General features: G+C 40.8%; 1 protein-coding gene across 4 annotated transcripts in view; it reads left to right on the top strand.

Moving 5' to 3' along the window:
- SAP130 (Sin3A associated protein 130) overlaps positions 1–14,733 on the top strand; it is a 93,034-nt gene extending 78,301 nt beyond the window's left edge. For all 4 annotated transcript variants that reach the window (XM_019718004.3, XM_019718005.3, XM_074334741.2 and 1 more), the window contains exons 18-21: positions 41–166; positions 12,292–12,395; positions 13,469–13,582; positions 13,813–14,733. In XM_019718004.3, coding sequence (XP_019573563.1) covers positions 41–166; positions 12,292–12,395; positions 13,469–13,582; positions 13,813–13,971 — 503 coding nt within the window. In that variant the 3' untranslated portion in view covers positions 13,972–14,733. The remainder of the gene's footprint in view (positions 1–40; positions 167–12,291; positions 12,396–13,468; positions 13,583–13,812) is intronic.
- Positions 14,734–17,986: the final 3,253 nt, after the last annotated feature.

Genomic DNA, 17,986 nt, shown 5'->3' with positions numbered 1-17,986 from the left:
TGTAGTAAGCTTTTTAATGTCTTCTTTTTATTTTGAATAGATGAGGAGGGTGTGAGGTATGTCCCAGTGCGTCCAAGACCTCCCATTACTTTGCTCCGTCACTATCGGAACCCCTGGAAAGCTGCTTACCATCACTTTCAGCGATACAGTGACGTCCGGGTCAAAGGTTAGTTTCCCCCAGAAACAGCCACTCTCAATGCATGAAATTGGTCTTTCACTTGCCTATATATCAATCACAGTAGAATAGAAACACAGAATTACAACTTTCTAGTTTCCAAAAAACCTCATTATTTTGTTAGAAAGTCTTGAGACTTCAGTGTTTAACTTAGGCAAAATGTGTTTCTGAGTATAAAATTTGGAAAATTATCTTCTGCTTCAGAAAGTTGTGTACTTGATTGGAAACCCAGTCTAATGAATAAGTTAAAACCTTGTTTTTAGTAAAATTCATGTGTTACCAGCTCCCCAAGTGGTGGCAGATGACCTCCTTAGCTTCCAGAGGAGTTATGGGAAGAGCTGTACTAGATTGTTATTTGGCATAGTACATATTCGTCCCTAGGATGCTCCAGTGTACATGCATCGTAAGCCCTCAGAAATTTTATTTTCCAAAAGACCTTTGGTTTAACATATGTGTAGCTCTAGAAATGATCAGAGCAAACCCTCAATACATGTTTTTATTGTTGGTCTTAAGAATAACATTTTAAACAACCCACATATAATGAAAATGGCTGCTAGTACTTTGCAAATATTTCTACTGATGGACTTGAAGTGTCAGATGTGGTCATTGTGTAAAGAAGTGTGAGTTTTCAGAGACTTGGTCATATTTCCCACCCCCTCACATAAATTCTACTTGGAGACTTCTCTGAAGTTTTCCTTGTAGCCTCATTTTGAGTCATAGTTGGAAGGGACTGACTACTGCCTGTGAGCAGAGATGAAGGTCCTGACAGTTAAGGGAAATACAGAGGTGGCAGCACTTCCCAGCTTTTTTGTCTGATAAGTATACCCTGAGGTTTGAGAAGAAGGTGAGGTTACCAAAGGTCATGGAGTGTTGACCTTTGGTGGAAGCAGGATATGGACCCCTAAACATCTCTTCACACCCCAAGAATTCCATATCATAGCAGTAAAATATTTAAAGGTCTCCCTGGTAACATCCCTGTTAAGCCATACTAAAAAATTCTCATTGTTTATTGGGACTCACTCTTCATAACTATATCAAGAAGGGTAATTTGACAACTGAAACTATTAATGATTCCTGAATCTTACACATTTGGATATATACATACTAATCACCTTTGCGCCAAGTCTCTTGACTATTAAATTTTAGTTGAACTGCTTTGCCTGAGCTTTAAAATCACATATAAATAAATCCTGATGGACTACAAAAAATTGGTCAGGTAATTCACAGGCAGGAAAGAAAAGAGAAATAGGATCAAGAAGCACAGAAAACAAATAATAACATGGCAGACTTAGCTATACATATTAAAATTACCTTAAATGTAAATAGTCTGAACATACCAATTAAAACAAAATGGCAGAGTAGATGGAAAAAAATATTCAGCTATATTCTGTCTATAAGAAGTTCACTTCAAATTCAATGACGTAGGTAGACTGACAGATGGAGAAATATAGGCAACGCAAAACTAATCAAAAAAAGCAAGAGTAGCTTTGTTAATATCAAATAAAAGTAGACTTCAGAAGAAAGAAAATTACTAGAGACAAAGAAGGATGTTATATACTGTTTAAAAATGTAGAGGCAACAAAGATCAAGAGCTTCAGAATACCTGAAGCAAAAAACAGTAGAGATGAAAAAATAAGTAGGTAAATGTACAATTATAGTGAGAACTTCAACAACCCATTCTCAGCGATTGATAGAAGTACAAGGTGTGATCAAACAATATGGGGAATGTTTAAATAAAATTATTACCGTAAAAAACACATTGCCATTAATCCCCCTCAAAATACTACCCCTCACTTTGAACACACTTATTGTTCTTGCCACTTTCTGAACCAGTTCTGGAAGTCCTCTTTCATGAGTATCTTTAGTTGTGCTTTTGTGGCTGCCTCGAATCATTTTGACTTTAGGGAAGATCCAGAAGGCTCACGGTGCCAGATCGTTGAATAAGGTGGATGAGGACACGCCGTAATATTTTTATGTGACAAATTGCTGTATACCGGAAGTGATGTGTGACACGGAGTGTTGTCATGATGGAGGATGATTTATGGCACACTTTAAAACACCTTCTCTCAACTGTAGCTCACACCTGACTGACTGTGCCGAACAAGTTGAAACTTATCACGCATTGTTACTAAGGTTCAGAGCGCTGCTTCCGTATTGAAGATCCCTGCCTTTCCATTGGATGGCACTCAGCAGCAGCATTCACTGTATCTTTTGATCACAGTGGACAGGCTCTGTGTCACACATCATTTCTGGTATACGGCAGTTTCTGTCAAAAACATTACAGTGTGTCCTCATCACAGTGTGTCCTTATTCACTGGATCTGACACTTCTGGCTCTTCCCCAAAGTCAAAATGACCATGAAAGGTAAATGTTTTGAATCAATTCAGGACAACAAGGCAGCCACGACAGCGCAACTGAAGACACTCACGAAAGAGGACTTCCAGAACTGTTTCAGAAAGTGGCAAGAACGATGGGATAAGTGTGTTCAAAGTGAGCGGGAGTATTTTGAGGGGGATTAATGGTACTGTCTTTTACTGTAATAAATTTTATTAATACAAACATTCACCGTATTTTTTTTATCACACCTTATACTTGACAAAACCAGCAAGGATATAGAACTGAATACTACAAATCAACATCTAATAAACACTTGTAGAATGCAGCAGAATACATACTCTCTCAAGTGCCACGCAACAGACTGTGTCCTGGATCATAAAACAAACCTCAACAGATTTAAAATAATTGAAATCATACAGAGTTGTCTTCATTGACCATAATGGAATCAAATTAGAAACCAATAATAGAGATAACAAAAAAAATATCCAAACCATGAAAATTAACACACTTTTAAGTAATGGGTCAAAGAGGAACTCTCAAGAGAAATTATTAAAAATACATAAACTGAATGAAGACGAAAATAAAATACAGCATACCAAAATATGTGGGAGGCAACTAAAGCAGTGCCAACAGGGAAATTTATAGCACTAAATGCTGCCGAAAGAAGAAATAGAAGACAGATTATGACTATCAGGAATGAAACAGGGTATCACTCCAGATTGTGCTGCAGCCATTAAAAGCATAATAAGGAAATACTGTGAACACCTTTATGTCCGTATTCACTCAGATGAAATGAGTCAGTATCTACAGAAGCACGAACTACCAAAACTCACCATAAACAAATGGAAAATCTGAATAGCCTATATATTAAATAAATTGAATCCATTATTTAAAAACTTCCAAACAGAAATCTCTAGGCTCAGATACTTTTACTGGGAAATTCTATCAAATGTTTAAATGAACAGTCAACATCAGGTTTTCACAATCTCTTTCAAAGTATAGAATGGAACACTTCCAAATTCATTTTATGAAGTTGGTATTTCCCTGATATAAAAAAGAATACAAATATTGAAACCTACATTATCAATATTTCTCATGAATATAGAAGTTCTGGAGGCTAGAAGTCCAAAATCAAGGTATTAGCAGGATCACACTCTGAAGCCTGTAGAAGAGAATCCTTCCTTACCTTTTTGTAGCTTCTGGTGGCTGCCAGCAATCCTTGGTATTATTTGGCCTGCAACTGCATCACTCTAGTTTCTGCCTCCATTTCTACACAGTGTTCTTCCCTGTGTATATAAGCTCTCTCCATCCTCATAAGACATTACTCATTAGATTTAGGGTTCAGTATGGCTACTTGTTAACTTGATTACATCTGCAAAGACCCTACTTATAAATAATATCACATTCATAGGTACCACAGGTTAGGAATTCAGCATATCTTTTGCAGGGGACACAATTCATTCTACAACAAAAGCTAAAGAAGAAAAATCACATGATCATATAACTGATACAGAAAAATTATTTGACAAAATTCACTTTTTTTTTTTTTTTTTTTTAAAGATTTTATGGGGCAAGGGGAACAGGACTTTATTGGGGAACAGTGTGTACTTCCAGGATTTTTTTCCAAGTCACGTTGTTGTCCTTTCAGTCTTAGTTGTGGAGGGTGCAGCTCAGCTCCAGGTCCAGTTGCCATTGCTAGTTGCAGGGGGCGCAGCCCACCATCCCTTGCAGGAGTAGAACCGGCAACCTTGTGGTTGAGAGCCCGCACTCCAACCAACTGAGCCATCCGGGAGCTCAGTGGCAGCTCAGCTCAAGGTGCCGTGTTTAATCTTAGTTGCAGGAGGCGCTGCCCACCATCCCTTGTGGAACTCAAGGAATCAAACTGGGAACCTTGTGGTTGAGAACCCACACTCCAACCAACTGAGCCATCCTGGAGGCAGCTCAACTCAAGGTGCCATGTTCAATTTTAGTTGCAGGGGGCAGAGCCTACCATCCCTTGCGGGACTAGAGGAGTTGAACTGGCAACCTTGTGGTTGAGAGCCCACTGGCCCATGTGGGAATTGAACCGGCAGCCTTCGGAGTTAGGAGCACGGAGCTGCAACCGCCTGAGCCACCAGGCCAGTCCTCAACACTTTTTTGTGATAAAAACTCTGAAAAATAAGATAAAGACTTTCTCAACTTGATAAAGTCTATAAAAAACGTAGTTGAGATTACACTTATTGGTGAGAGACTGAATGCTTTCGACCTGAGATTAACAAAAAGACCAGGCTATCACTCTTACTCCACATTGAACTAGAAGTTCTAGCTGCACCGTAAGGCAAGAAAAAGATAAGACTATACAGGTTGGAAAGGAATAAATAAAACTGTCTTGATTTGCAGATGATGTCATTGTCTCTGTAGAAAATCTCAAGGGATTCTTTGAAAAAACTCTAGGAACTAGTAAATTCAGCAAAGTCACAGGACACGGTATCATCAGTTGTAATTTTAGATACTTGGAATGACCTTATGATTTTGAAAACATAATGCCATTTATAGTTCTCCCCAAAATGATATACTTAGGTATAAATCTAGCAAAACATGTTCAAGTTGTGTTTGCTAAAAACTGCAAACTACTATGAAAGAAACAAAAAAGCATCTAAATAAATGAAGAGACATACAATGTTCATGGATTAGAAAACTCAACATAAAGGTATCAATTCTCCCTAGATTGATCAATAAGTTTAATACAGTTCCTACCAAAATCACAGAAATGTTTTTGTAAACATGGTAAAGCTTATTTTAAACTTTATGTGAAAAGGCACAGGAGCAAGAATAAGTAAAATAATCATGAAAAATTAATCATTCTTACCAATATTAAAGCCTGTGATTTAGCTACGGTAATCACAACTTTGTGGTATTTGCAGGGGACAGATGTATATATGACTGTAATAGAATAGAAAATGCAGAAATAGATGCACACAAACATGCTCGACTGATTTTTGACCAGAGTGCAGAAGCTATTCAGTGGTGAAGGAAAGTCCTTTTAACAAATGATGCTAGACACCTGTAAGTTCAAAAACAAAACAACCCACAACCTCCACTTAATCCTCACATCTTGTACAAAACTGAACTCAAAATGAATAACAGGTTTAAATATGAAATGTAAAACTGTAAAACTTTTAGAAGAATACCTGGTATAAAGTCGCCTGGGCCTAGGACGTAATGAACAGTTCTTAGATATGACACTAAAAACATCTATGAAGGAAAAAAAAAAAGAATAAATTGGGCTTCATAAAAACTTTTTAGGGGCCGGCCCGGTGGCTCAGGTGGTTAGAGCTCCGTGCTCCTAACTCCGAAGGCTGCCCACATGGGCCAGTGGGCTCTCAACCACAAGGTTGCCAGTTCAATTCCTCGAGTCCCGCAAGGGATGGTGGGCTCTGCCCCCTGCAACTAAGATTGAACACGGCACCTTGAGCTGAGCTGCCTCCCGGATGGCTCAGTTGTTGGTTGGAGCACGGGCTCTCAACCACAGGGTTGCCAGTTCAATTCCTCGAGTCCCGCAAGGGATGGTGGGCAGCGCCCCCTGCAACTAAAATTGAACATGGCACCTTGAACTGAGCTACTGCTGAGCTCCCGGATGGCTCAGTTGGTTGGAGTGTGTCCTCTGAACCACAAGGTTGCCGGTTTGACTCCCGCAAGGGATGGTGGGCTGTGCCCCCTGCAACTAGCAACGGCAACTGGACCTGTAGCTGAGCTGCACCCTCCACAACTAAGACTGAAAGGACAACAACTTGAAGCTGAACAGCACCCTCCACAACTAAGATTGAAAGGACAACAACTTGACTTAAATAAATAAATAAATAAATAAAACTTTTTATCTGTGAAAGACCTCGTTAGGAGGATGAAAAGAAAAGCTATAAACTGCGTGGAAATATTAGCAAACCACATATCTCGTACAGAACTCATATCTAGAATATATATTAGGAAGTCTTAAAACTTAACAGTAAATAAAAACAATAATCCAATTAGAAATGGAGGAAGGCATAAAGACATTTCACCGAAGAGGTATACACCATTGACAAGCACATGAGATATTCAAGGGAACATAAAGCATAGTCCTTTTGTGTGGGCTGCACAAAGTTGTCCTGTGTGGAGAGGAGGTTGGGGTACAGGTAACTTTACAATGAAGACACCTGACACCACCTCAGCTAGGTGAAAATAATATGCACCCATCACAGGCTACGAGAGCAATTGTACTTCCCCGTATGTCTCTCAAAAACATAACTACAGTCTAACCCTAAGAAAAACATTAGACACATCCAAATAGAAAGGCATCCTACAAAATACTTGATCAGTACTCTTCAAAACTGTCAAAGTCATCAGAAGCAAGGAAAGTCGGAGAAATAATCAAGCCAAGAGGAGTCTAGGGAGATAAGTAAATGTAATGAGGTGTCTGGATTGGATTCGGGAACAGAAAACAACCTCTTTTTTTTTTTTTTTTTCCTAAGTTAACCTCACCAGCCATTAGAGAAATTTAAATTGAGATGTCACTACACACTTACCAAAACAGCTAAAATAAAATACTGATAGTGCCAAATGCTGGTGAGGATATGGAGAAACTAGATCTCATACATTCCTTTGAGCTTTTTTAATATGTTATGCCACTGCTTGCTGGCCTCCATTATTTCTCCTGAGAACTCATTTTACTGGGGTTACCTTGTAAGTGATGCATCATTTTTCCTCTTGTTACTTTTAAGATTTTCGCAACTTTGACTTAATATTTTTACTATGATGTGTCTTTTTGTGGGTATTTTTGCATTTATCATACTTGGAATTCCTTGAGCTCCCTGGATGTATAAGTTGTTTTTGTGTGTGTATGTGTGGAGGGGGTGGGGTTTCAGTAAATTTGAGAAATTTTCGGCCATTTTTTATCTTGGAATATTCTTCCTTCTCCTTTCTCTTTTCCTTCTTGTATTCCCAGTACACATATGTTGGTGCTTTTAGTGGTGTCTCACATTTGTCTGAGGCCCTGTTCATTATTCTTCAGTCTTTTTCTCTCAGCTCTTCAGCTTGCATAATATCTGTCGATCTGTCTTCAAATTTGCTAATTCCTTTTCGTACCAGTTCAGATCTGTTGATCCCCTGTAGTGGATTTTGTAAATTTTTATTTATTGTACTTTTCAATTCTAGAATTTCTGTTTGTTAGTTTTTTTCCTTTCTCTTTGACATTTTCTATTTAATGTGACATGATCATCATACCTTTTACTTCACTCATGCTTTTCTTTCATTCCGTGAATTTACTTATAATGGCTACTTTTTTCCAGTAAGTCTGACATTGGTCACTCTCACAAGCAGTTTCTGGTGCCTTCATTCCCCCCACCCCATGGATGCGTCATGCTTTTCCTGTTTCCTTTGCCTGCGTCTTTTTTGTTGGAAACTGAATACTGTAGATAATTTTATAGCATCTCTGGGTACTGGTCTTCATTCTCTCCCCCCCCCCCCCCGTTACTATTTGCTTGTTTATTTGTTTAGTGACTGCTGGGATTGTTTTAATGAAGTCTTACCACCTCTACCCCCACCACCCAGTGTTCAGCCTCTAATGTTCCTCCTCAGGGAGTCATAGCATCCAGTGTGCCCACAGTCATCCTGGGAAAGAGTGGAACTGGGTTCTACCCAGCTGATAAACTTCACAAATTGTTTGTCATTTGCTCTACTAGAACAGAGCACATGCTGGAGTTTGCCCTGTAACAGAAATTAAATTCCTCTGCAAACTAACCCAGTCGAATGGTAGCTGATTGCCACAGTAATTTGTGAGGTTGGTGTTTGGTATTTGTTCTGACCCCGGGAGGGCTTCTCCCCCTCCCCACTCTGTTTTCTCCTGCAAACTAGTCAGCCCATAGTCTAGGCTGTGTCTTCATTAGATGTAAGAATTTCCTCTCCTGTGTTGCACTACAGCCTCTCACTGTTCGTGGGAGCACCTTTCTGTTTGAACTTCACACCATTTTGCAAATGGAGTCCATCCCTCTGGGAAGAGATTAGAAGCTACCAGTTTTATGGCCTGTTTCTCCCCACAGGCAGACTCTCTGAACTTAGGTCTATGGAGACGGGGGTGGAGACACTGGCCACCTTCTCTGAGTAATAAACACCCAGTTCTCTAGACGGTGAGTGAGTGCTGAGTGCAGGGGCAGAGGACTGAGCAGCTGGGAGCCTCCTGGCTTGCCTCAAAGAGGGCTCCCAGCGCCCCAGTGTTCTCAGCGCATCTTGCCTCAGGAACAGTCCATTCCACAAGTGGGGGTTGAGCAGAAGGGAGCCCCCACATCTTGATTGTACTCACCTGTGACGTACATGCAGTGGAGGCAGGATAAGAAGTGCTGTTCCTCCTGGGCAGAAAGCCCTCTGCCCAGCTGGAGGGAGGGGTGCCCTGCATAGCCGTCTGCAGTGGGCTCTGCCTCACTGAGCTGGGAGGGAGGAGGAGAGGGAACAGTCTGTCCAGACACCACAGACTTGCTGTTCTTACCACATTTTAGTATGTTTCTGCATTTGCTATTTGCCCTTAGGACCTTTCCCAGAGTTTAGATGGGGTTTTTATTTTAATTTTCACCAGTCTCACTGGGGAGCAAGTTAGCAGAGCACTCTCATACAGCAAGTGAACTCTCGTACATGGCTGAGCTACTCTAGAAATTCTTTGGCGGTTTCATAAAAACAAAATATACCCTTACTATATGATCTGACAGTTGCACTCCTGAGCACTTATCCAAGAAGAAGAAAACCTGTGTCCACACAAAAATCTGTACACTGGTGTTCATAGCAACTTTTTGTAATAGCCCAAAACTGAAAACAACACAGGTGACTGTCAATAGACAAATGATTCAACCACCTGGTACCATTGACTCAGGAATGCAAAGGGAAGAACTTGCTGTGGGACAGCTTGGGTCGGTCTCGAGGGCATACACTTGTGCTTGGTGGGGAAAGCTGGCCTTAAAGGGACACCCACAATCTGAGTCCTATCTGACAAACTGATACAGATGGAGAATGATTGGGGGTAATGTGGGAAGGGGTGGTGTGGCCGTAAGATGTAGCATGGAAGACCTCTGTGTTGCTGTGTACTAGCTCTGAGTCTCGCAGTGGTGATCACGTGAATCTGCGCACATGACAAATTACAAAGAACTACACTCACACTGCACATCAGGAATGATTTCCTGGGTTTGAACTGTACTATAGTTATGATGGAAGATGTAACCAGTGGGACAAACTTGACCTCTCTTTACTGTCTTGTTCTAATACCTTTATTGAGGTGTAATTTACGTAGCATACAATTCACCTGTTAAAATGTACAATTCCATTTTTAGTGTATTCACAGAGTTGTGCACATCACTAGTTTTAAAACATTTTTATCATCCCAGTAAGAGACTCTACACCCCTTGACCTTCATCCCCAGTCTCGCCATCTTCACTCCTTCCTCACCCCAACCCTAGGCAGCATCTGACCTACTTTCCATTTCTTGATTTCCCAATGCTGGAGATTTCATATGCGTGGAATCATAATCCACAGTCTGTGTGACTGGCTCATTTCACTGAGCATAATGTTTTCAAGGTACATCCATGTTGTAGCACGTATCAGTACATCATTCCTTTTTCTTGCCAAATAATAATGTAGTTTATGGATATACCCATTTTATCCACTCATCACTTGGGCATTTGTGTGTTTCCATGTGTTAATGATTATGAAAATGATGCTATGAGCATTTGTGTACAAATTTTTGTGTGGATATCTGTTTTCATTTCTCTTGGGAATGAAATTTCTGGGTTGTTTAGTGACTCTGTATTTAACCTTTAAGGAACTGCTAGACTTTTCCAAAGCGAATACATTTTACTTTCCCATCAGCAATACATGAGGCATCTGATTTCTCCACGTCCTCACCATGACTTACCCGGTTTCTGATTTATCACATGCTGGTGGGTGGGAAGTAGTACCTCAGTGGGGCTTTGATTGGCATTTCCCTAATGCCTCATGATACTGAACATCTTTATGTCTATTTGGATTCTTTGCCCTTTTAACTGTGGTTTGTCTTTTTATTATTGAGTTGTAAGACTTCCTAGATAAAAGTCCCTTATCAGATATATCTCTCTATTATCTTCGCAACTTCCTATGAATCTTTATTTCAAACTAAAAAGTGTTTTTAACGCTTATAATGAAATACACAATACATCTAAAAAATGAAATCTGTAGGTCAGCGCACTGTCAGTGTCGTGGCTGTGATGCTGTGTGTGGTTTGCAGGGTGTTGCTGTTGGGGAGCTGGGTTAAGGGCGCACTGGGTCTCTGTTATTTCATACAACTGCATGAAAGGCCACAGTTACCTCAGAAAGTTTAAAGATTGCTTAATCATAGGCATGCTAATATTTGCCTGCTAAATAGGTTGTTTTTTTTTAATTGATGGACTTTTTAGAACAGTGATAGATTCACAACAAAATTGAGCAGAAGATACAGACATTTCCCATACACACCCCGTCACCACACGCACAGCCTGCCCCACTTTCAGCATCCCCACCACGGTGCTGCGTTTGTTACATTACCCAAAGGTCATCATTTACACTAGGGTTCAGTCTGGGTGATACACATTCTACGGGTTTTGACAAATCAGATTGGCTTTTTAAAGATTAATTTTTTAAATAATAAAATAATTTTTTAATTCTTAAAAATAATTTTTAATTATCCATCTAGTGTGTAAATATATTTTGTCTTAATTACACAATAATTAAAACTTCCCAGGTATAGCTAAATTCACTTTTGACAAGTACCCCTCAATTCTAGTTTGTCTCTCTCTAGTACAAATGATCCATTTCAAATATCATGTTTCCCCGAAAATAAGACTGACCCGGACAGTCAGCTCTGATGCGTCATTTGGAGCAAAAATTAATATAAGACTTATGTTAATTTTTGCTCCAAATGACGCATCAGAGCTGATTGTCCGGGTCAGTCTTATTTTCGGGGAAACACGGTATATTCTACAATTCTGATTTCTGGACTTTTCTATCCAAGTTTAAACGTTATTCAAATTTGATTCCTGTGATTTCTCAAAGATCTAGATAACACCAAAGAGTTTTTAAGACTTAATGCCCAACTCTCCACATGCTTAACAAGCATCACAAATGAGCAGGGCTCCAACCCACTAAAGATCATTTTCCCTCCTTTAAGAGGTTAGACTAATAACTCGCTGTCTTTTGAACTCACTAGATTATCAGCATGTCTTCAAAGCACTCCTCTGGAGTGCGCAAAAAGAGAGAGCTTTTCTTCATGTTGACCTCTATTCCTCATGACTTAAATGGAAAGCAATTATTTAAAGATACTTAAGTAAAGAAATTCTTTTTTTTTTCAGTTTTTCTTTAGTTTTTTTTTTTTTTTTTTAGATTTTTTTTATTGGGGAAGGGGAACAGAACTTTATTGGGGAACAGTGTGTACTTCCAGGATTTTTTCCAAGTCAGGTTGTCCTTTCAATCGTAGTTGTGGAGGGTGCAGCTCAGCTGTCCAGTTACCAGTTGTTAGTTGCAGGGGGCGCAGCCCACCATCCCTTGCAGGAGTCGAACCGGCAACCTTGTGGTTGGGAGCCCACTGGCCCATGTGGGAATCAAACCGACAGCCTTCGGCGTTAGCAGCACGGAGCTCTAACCACCTGAGCCACTGGGCTGACCCCAATAAAGAAATTCTTGATAAAATAGTAGTGCTTAAGTGGCTTTTCGAACACTAAGCATTTTAGCTTTCTAAAAATTGAATTGTCCTTTTTATTTTTTTGTGGTTTCAGAGGAGAAAAAAGCTATGCTGCAGGAAATAGCTAATCAGAAAGGAGTGTCCTGTCGTGCCCAAGGCTGGAAAGTCCACCTCTGCGCTGCCCAGTTGCTACAGCTGGTAGGTGGAGTGTAGAGTTGTTACATCCTGCTGAAGAGAGGGACAGATGCTGGAGCTCTCTGAATTCACAGAGCATTGTCTTCTGAGTAATTCTGAAACATTCCCAGTTAACATGGGTAATGATAGAATTTTTATGTGTGCTATGTAATATGTAATTATGCTCTAAATACATCTTAGTTCTGGTACCCAGAATCAAAATATACCTGAACACCTGTGGTGTGAGACCTACGGTTAAGTTTCAGTATTATGTGTTGTCATGACTGGTGAAACAGAGAGCCTCAGATGGCCTCACTGGAAGCCCCTCGTACCCACTCTTCTCCTTATCCCTGGGACCAGGCACAGTTCCCTCTTCTCGCTGAGCATTAGCCTTCAGTTCGCTGCCAACGTGTGATGTTCAGATAAGCCAGTCACATCCTCCTGGGAACCAGGGACCCTCTCCTTCTTGACACTGCAGCACCTGCCTCCTGCAGCCCCTGCTTGTTCACTCTGTTCCTGAGTACAACCCCCGTGGCCACGGATGGCATGCAGTGTCTTCCTCCCCTGGGCTGTGAGCACACTGACTAGTAAACTGAGATTGATCTCGTCTCTCCAGTGTCAGTGGGGGCTCAACCATTTCCAGAACCCTAGGGCAGGAATCTCTCCCTCACCAACAAGGTGAGGGTGAGACGATCAAGACAACCTCATGAAATTTTTCTGTCTTTGGAGTAGCTGTGATCTGAAAAACATTGTCTGTTACAAGTATATTAAAAAAAAATTTAAAAAGTAGTGCCATGGCTAGGTTCATAATTATCAGAGAAGCACATTTCTGTGAAACTTGTTGACTTGTTTTCCAGACAAATTATAAATTTACCCTTGGAGATGGGCTCTGAATTACAGCAAATTGTAATGTGAATTGTTATTGATCAGTTTCCGTTACTGAAGCTTCCGTACACCTTAGTCATTGAGAAGAAGGATTTCATCACCCGAATAGCCCTCATACTGGTTTACAAGGGGATTCAAGTGGGTGTATTTGCCTGAAGTTGAGAAAGAAAAGTATCTCTGAAGTCACGATGCCTTCCCCTTGTGTGTTGCAGACGAATCTTGAACATGATGTTTATGAAAGACTCACCAACCTGCAGGAAGGGATTATCCCAAAGAAAAAGGCAGCAACCGATGATGACCTGCACCGAATAAATGAGCTAATCCAGGTTTGAATGAGCCCTTCCCCTTTTAATCATCCGCTTTATGGAGTTGTATACTGTAAAATCTGGCTTCTCCTTTTCCCTCCCTCATCCGCTAATACCTTTAATAAAAACCAATTGTTTGCTTCAGCCTACATTACCAAGAAACACTAAAACATGTATCTATGTGAAAGCCTCAAAATGGCCTCAATCCACAGTCAAGATTACTGGTTACTGATTTCATGTCTTTGTTTCAGGGAAATATGCAGAGGTGTAAACTTGTGATGGATCAAATCAGCGAGGCCAGAGACTCCATGCTTAAGGTTTTAGATCATAAAGATCGTGTCCTAAAGCTTCTGAATAAGAACGGGACTGTCAAGAAGGTATCAAAATTGAAGCGAAAGGAAAAAGTCTAGATCCAGAAGAATCAGAACTTTGCAAACAGAATTTATGAAGAATGATGGGGTTCGGGGGAAGGGTTTGGTTATTTTCAAAATGGAACATTGAAATAAAGGAAGCAATTCTTAATTCACATGTGAAAGCAGAGGGACCCATGGCACCGTGTCACGAGAGGATCAGAGTGGATCTGACACAGTGAATTCCATTCTTCCAGGCATCTCCCTCTTAAACTTGCTGTGTTATAAATGACTCCCAGTGCCTCCGTGTCTACCAGTAGGAGTCAGTAACAAGTGATAGCTGGCATTTTCCAGCTTTCTGGTTTGTAAACTCTGTTTATCTGGTGGATTTCTGTAGGACCCATACTGAGCCTGGACTGAAATTATCCACTTGGACCGTCTGTTATCTACACTGAAAGTCAAACCTCCCCCCGCGCCCCGCCGGTTCTTACTGTCTGGCCTTCAAATGCCTGATGGCCTTTTATGGCAGTGCCATGGCACCCAGAGACCTGCCACGTCTCACACTCTGGAAAGTTTGAATTATCAATTAATGGCATTGCTTAAGAACCATTTCAAAGTGAAATTATTATATTGTCTGTCCTGCGTGTGTCCGAGTTGGGTTTTGTGGAAGTTCAGAGCAGACAGCACCGTAAATTGCTCTGAGAGCCTTGTTCTGAAGGACAGTGTCGGTTCTCTGTACTTCTGTAGCTGGTGTGAGGCTGTTAATTGTATGTACTGCCCATCTCCAGATGCTAATAAAGGACTCAGAGGTTTTGTACATGAGCAGTGTGCATCTTCGTCAAGGTGATCAGCGCTGTACGGAACACAACCTGAGTGTTGACCCTGCTGGAGTTTCTCACACTGTTGAGAGTCTTCTCTGTTAAAGTTCTGTTATTCCACAGAAAGAGTTCTGCTTACCTGGTATTTGAAGGTGTCACAGTGGTGAAGTCTGCTGGCTCGTGGTTATCGTAAATACAAGACTATTGTGCCCCATTGCAGATATAAATTGGTTAGATAGGACCACGAAGGCTGCAGTAGTAAGGGGAGCTTCCAGGAGGGTGGGTTTTCTTCACAGTTACTCCTGCAGCCTGGTCAGGAGTGCTGAGGTAGCCAGGCTTGCTTCCTTTGGGTAAAGGTGGCCACATATCTCTTCTGGCTGATGTTTTCCTTCCAGCTAGACATTTATTTCCAGTTGCCAACTTTGGGCTAGAGCTCTTCCCTTTGCCCTCATCTGAACATATTTGAGATGGGATCTGCCAATTGTGACAGTCTTTGGGACCAATGCTCTTGCTCTGTAGACTGGCTCACCTGTGACAGCCTTCCTCACATTGGAATGGAAAGTTCTCACCTGGTAACGGACTGGTGGAGAGAATCAAAGCAGGCTTCACCTTCCTCTGCTTAGTTAGGACACAAGGCTGCATAGCCTCATCCTAAGGGCCGTGACAGTCGGACTGCGCCACTAGTGTTTCACTGGGGCGTGGAGCCAACTAAGAAGATCACTGACTGTTTACGAGGTGCCAGTGCAGTGTGAGTGCTGGGACCGTGGGTTTGCCTGTCTCGTCTGTGCGTACTGCCCCAGTGATCTTGTGTTCCTGCCTGGTGAAGGACGGTCAGACATTGGGATCCTGCACTGCAAACCCGTTCTCTCTCAAAGTATCATGACCTCCATTTAAACAAAACTTAAGTAAGCCTGGTCAAGCGAAGCTTGTCAATGAGGTTAGAAGAATAGTGTTTTCGGTTTCCTTTCGCCTTATGAGGACAATATGATTAGAAGTTAGGAGAGGCAGGGGGAGATGCCTCTTGCCTAGTGCACAATGTTAAAAAGTTTTATTGGAAACTAATTGACACACAGTAAACTAAACATTTCAAAGTATACATTTTGATAAGATTTGACATACGTGTACACCCTTGAAGCCATCACCACAATCAAGACAGTAAACATATCTGTCAGACCCAAAAGTGGCCTGTGCCTCTGATTTTTCTCACCCTTATCTTCCCATGTTCCGGTAAACAATCTGCTTTCTGTCACTCTAGTTTGCATATTCTGGAATTTTATATGAATTAAATCATCCAGTGTATTCTTTTTTAAGGGAAGGAGTCTGGCTTCTTTTACTTGGCATAATGGAATTTTATGCTGAGAGAGATTCATGTTGCTTGTTTCAATAGTTCTCTTTTTTTTAATTGCTGGTTAGCAAGCATCCCACTGTATGGATATCCCATAAGGTGTTTATCTATTCACCTAGGAAGCGTTCTGGTTGTTAGCAGCTTTGGTTATTACAGATACAACTGCTTGGCACATTGCTGTTCTTTGTATGGACATAAGCCTGTACACAACTTTTTAAATTGGTGGTTTTATGTTAGTTGTGCTTTCCAGAGAGTTACGACCAGGAGATAGTGTTGAGGAGTTGAGAGATTTAGTGGCTCTTGGTCGAAAAAACTATCATTCATATACTTAAAGATTAGAAAGAATTGGAAATATATTTGAGATTAAGACTTGGATTTGGTTTCTGTTCTTTACAGTGAAATAAAAGAAGCATAAATTTGGGGGGAAAGTGTTAATCCACATGTTTGGTCTAGAAAATCTTTCATATTATTTATTTAAACCTAGATACTTTAAATATTAAATAGAAAATGCCTTATATTCATTTTTAGTGATTTTATCATTGTAATAGATACCCAGTTTTAGGCTTTAAAAGTTATTTAGAGGTTATATAGTCCAACCCAACCTGTAATGAAATGGGCACATTTGGAAGGTATTTTTTCGTACTTTCTTGTCAAATATGGCACAGATACACAAAACTACATGAAACAAAAGTGTAGCTTCGTAAATTCTTAAAAGAACAACTTTGAAATGAGCATGAAGGGTAAGAAATAGAGCTTGGCTACTGGCAACGGAAGGTTGTCATCGTCAATTCACTGTCAACAAGAGTGCAATTTGGAGAAGAAACTATTCAGTGTAAATAGCTCAACTGTGGAACAGTTTAGCTGTGGGACAGCTCTGGCAAGGCGACCTGGGTGAGAAGGCTCTGGTGTTACAACTCTGGTGTCACAGCTCAGCTCCAGCGAGACAGTTCCACTCTGCTCCAATCAAATGTAACAGCTCCAGCCTGAGAAACTGAGTTCAATGGAAACTGATGAAAGTGTGTGCACCATTGAGGTGGAGGTGAAGATGGCTTATATAGAGAAGAGTGCCCACCCCCGGTCCGTGATTGGTCCATTTCTGTGAAAATGAGGCCTCCAAATCCTCAGTTTGATTAGTCCAAATAGCACCATCCTAATTGGACCGAATGGAGCTACTCTGATTGGTCAGTGAAGATGCAAATGAGGACATAGCTGCACAGCTCCGATTGGTCAAATTTCTTTCCTGGGAGCTCTCATAAGGGTCAACTCAGATGGCAGGAGCACTGTGCCAGGAGGCTTGGCAGCCCAGTCTGTAGACTCTCCCTGAAGTGCAGAGTGTGTGAGCACCTCTGCATACAATGGCTGCTAGATTTTGGTTGTAAATTTGAGCTCAATTAACCACAAGGTATCATTTTTGGCAGATACACTCTTATTGGGGCCAACACTAGTCACCTTAGAAGCCCTGCAACTGCTCCATCCCAATCACAACCCTCTACATCCCTCCAAAATAACCAGTATCTCAAATTTTTAAAAAAATAACCAACTTTATTACATAATAATTACATAAAGTAAAATACCCAAATCTTAAATATACAGTTTTATGTGTTTCAACAAATATATACAACCATAGCTAACATCTGAATAAAGACACATGACATTACCATAACCCCAGAAAAAGTGCCATTTTGTAGTCGGTACACCTCTGTCCCACACCTCCCCCACAAGAGTAAACATTGATCTATCATAGATTTCTTTTGTCTGTTCTTGAACTTCATGTAAATGGAATCATACCATCCACACTTATTTGTGTCTGGCTTTTTTGCTCAACAAGTGGAGATTCATCTATTTGTTGTATGTATCATAAGTTATTTGTTTGTACTGCTGAGTGGTATTCTGTGTGAATATGCAACTGTTT

This window comes from Rhinolophus sinicus, chromosome 17 (genome assembly GCF_057876585.1).
Source record: "Rhinolophus sinicus isolate RSI-liver-muscle chromosome 17, RSI-T2T, whole genome shotgun sequence".
NCBI lineage: Eukaryota > Metazoa > Chordata > Mammalia > Chiroptera > Rhinolophidae > Rhinolophus > Rhinolophus sinicus.
Note: the sequence above shows the minus strand (reverse complement) of the source record. Positions and strands in the feature narration are given on the sequence as shown.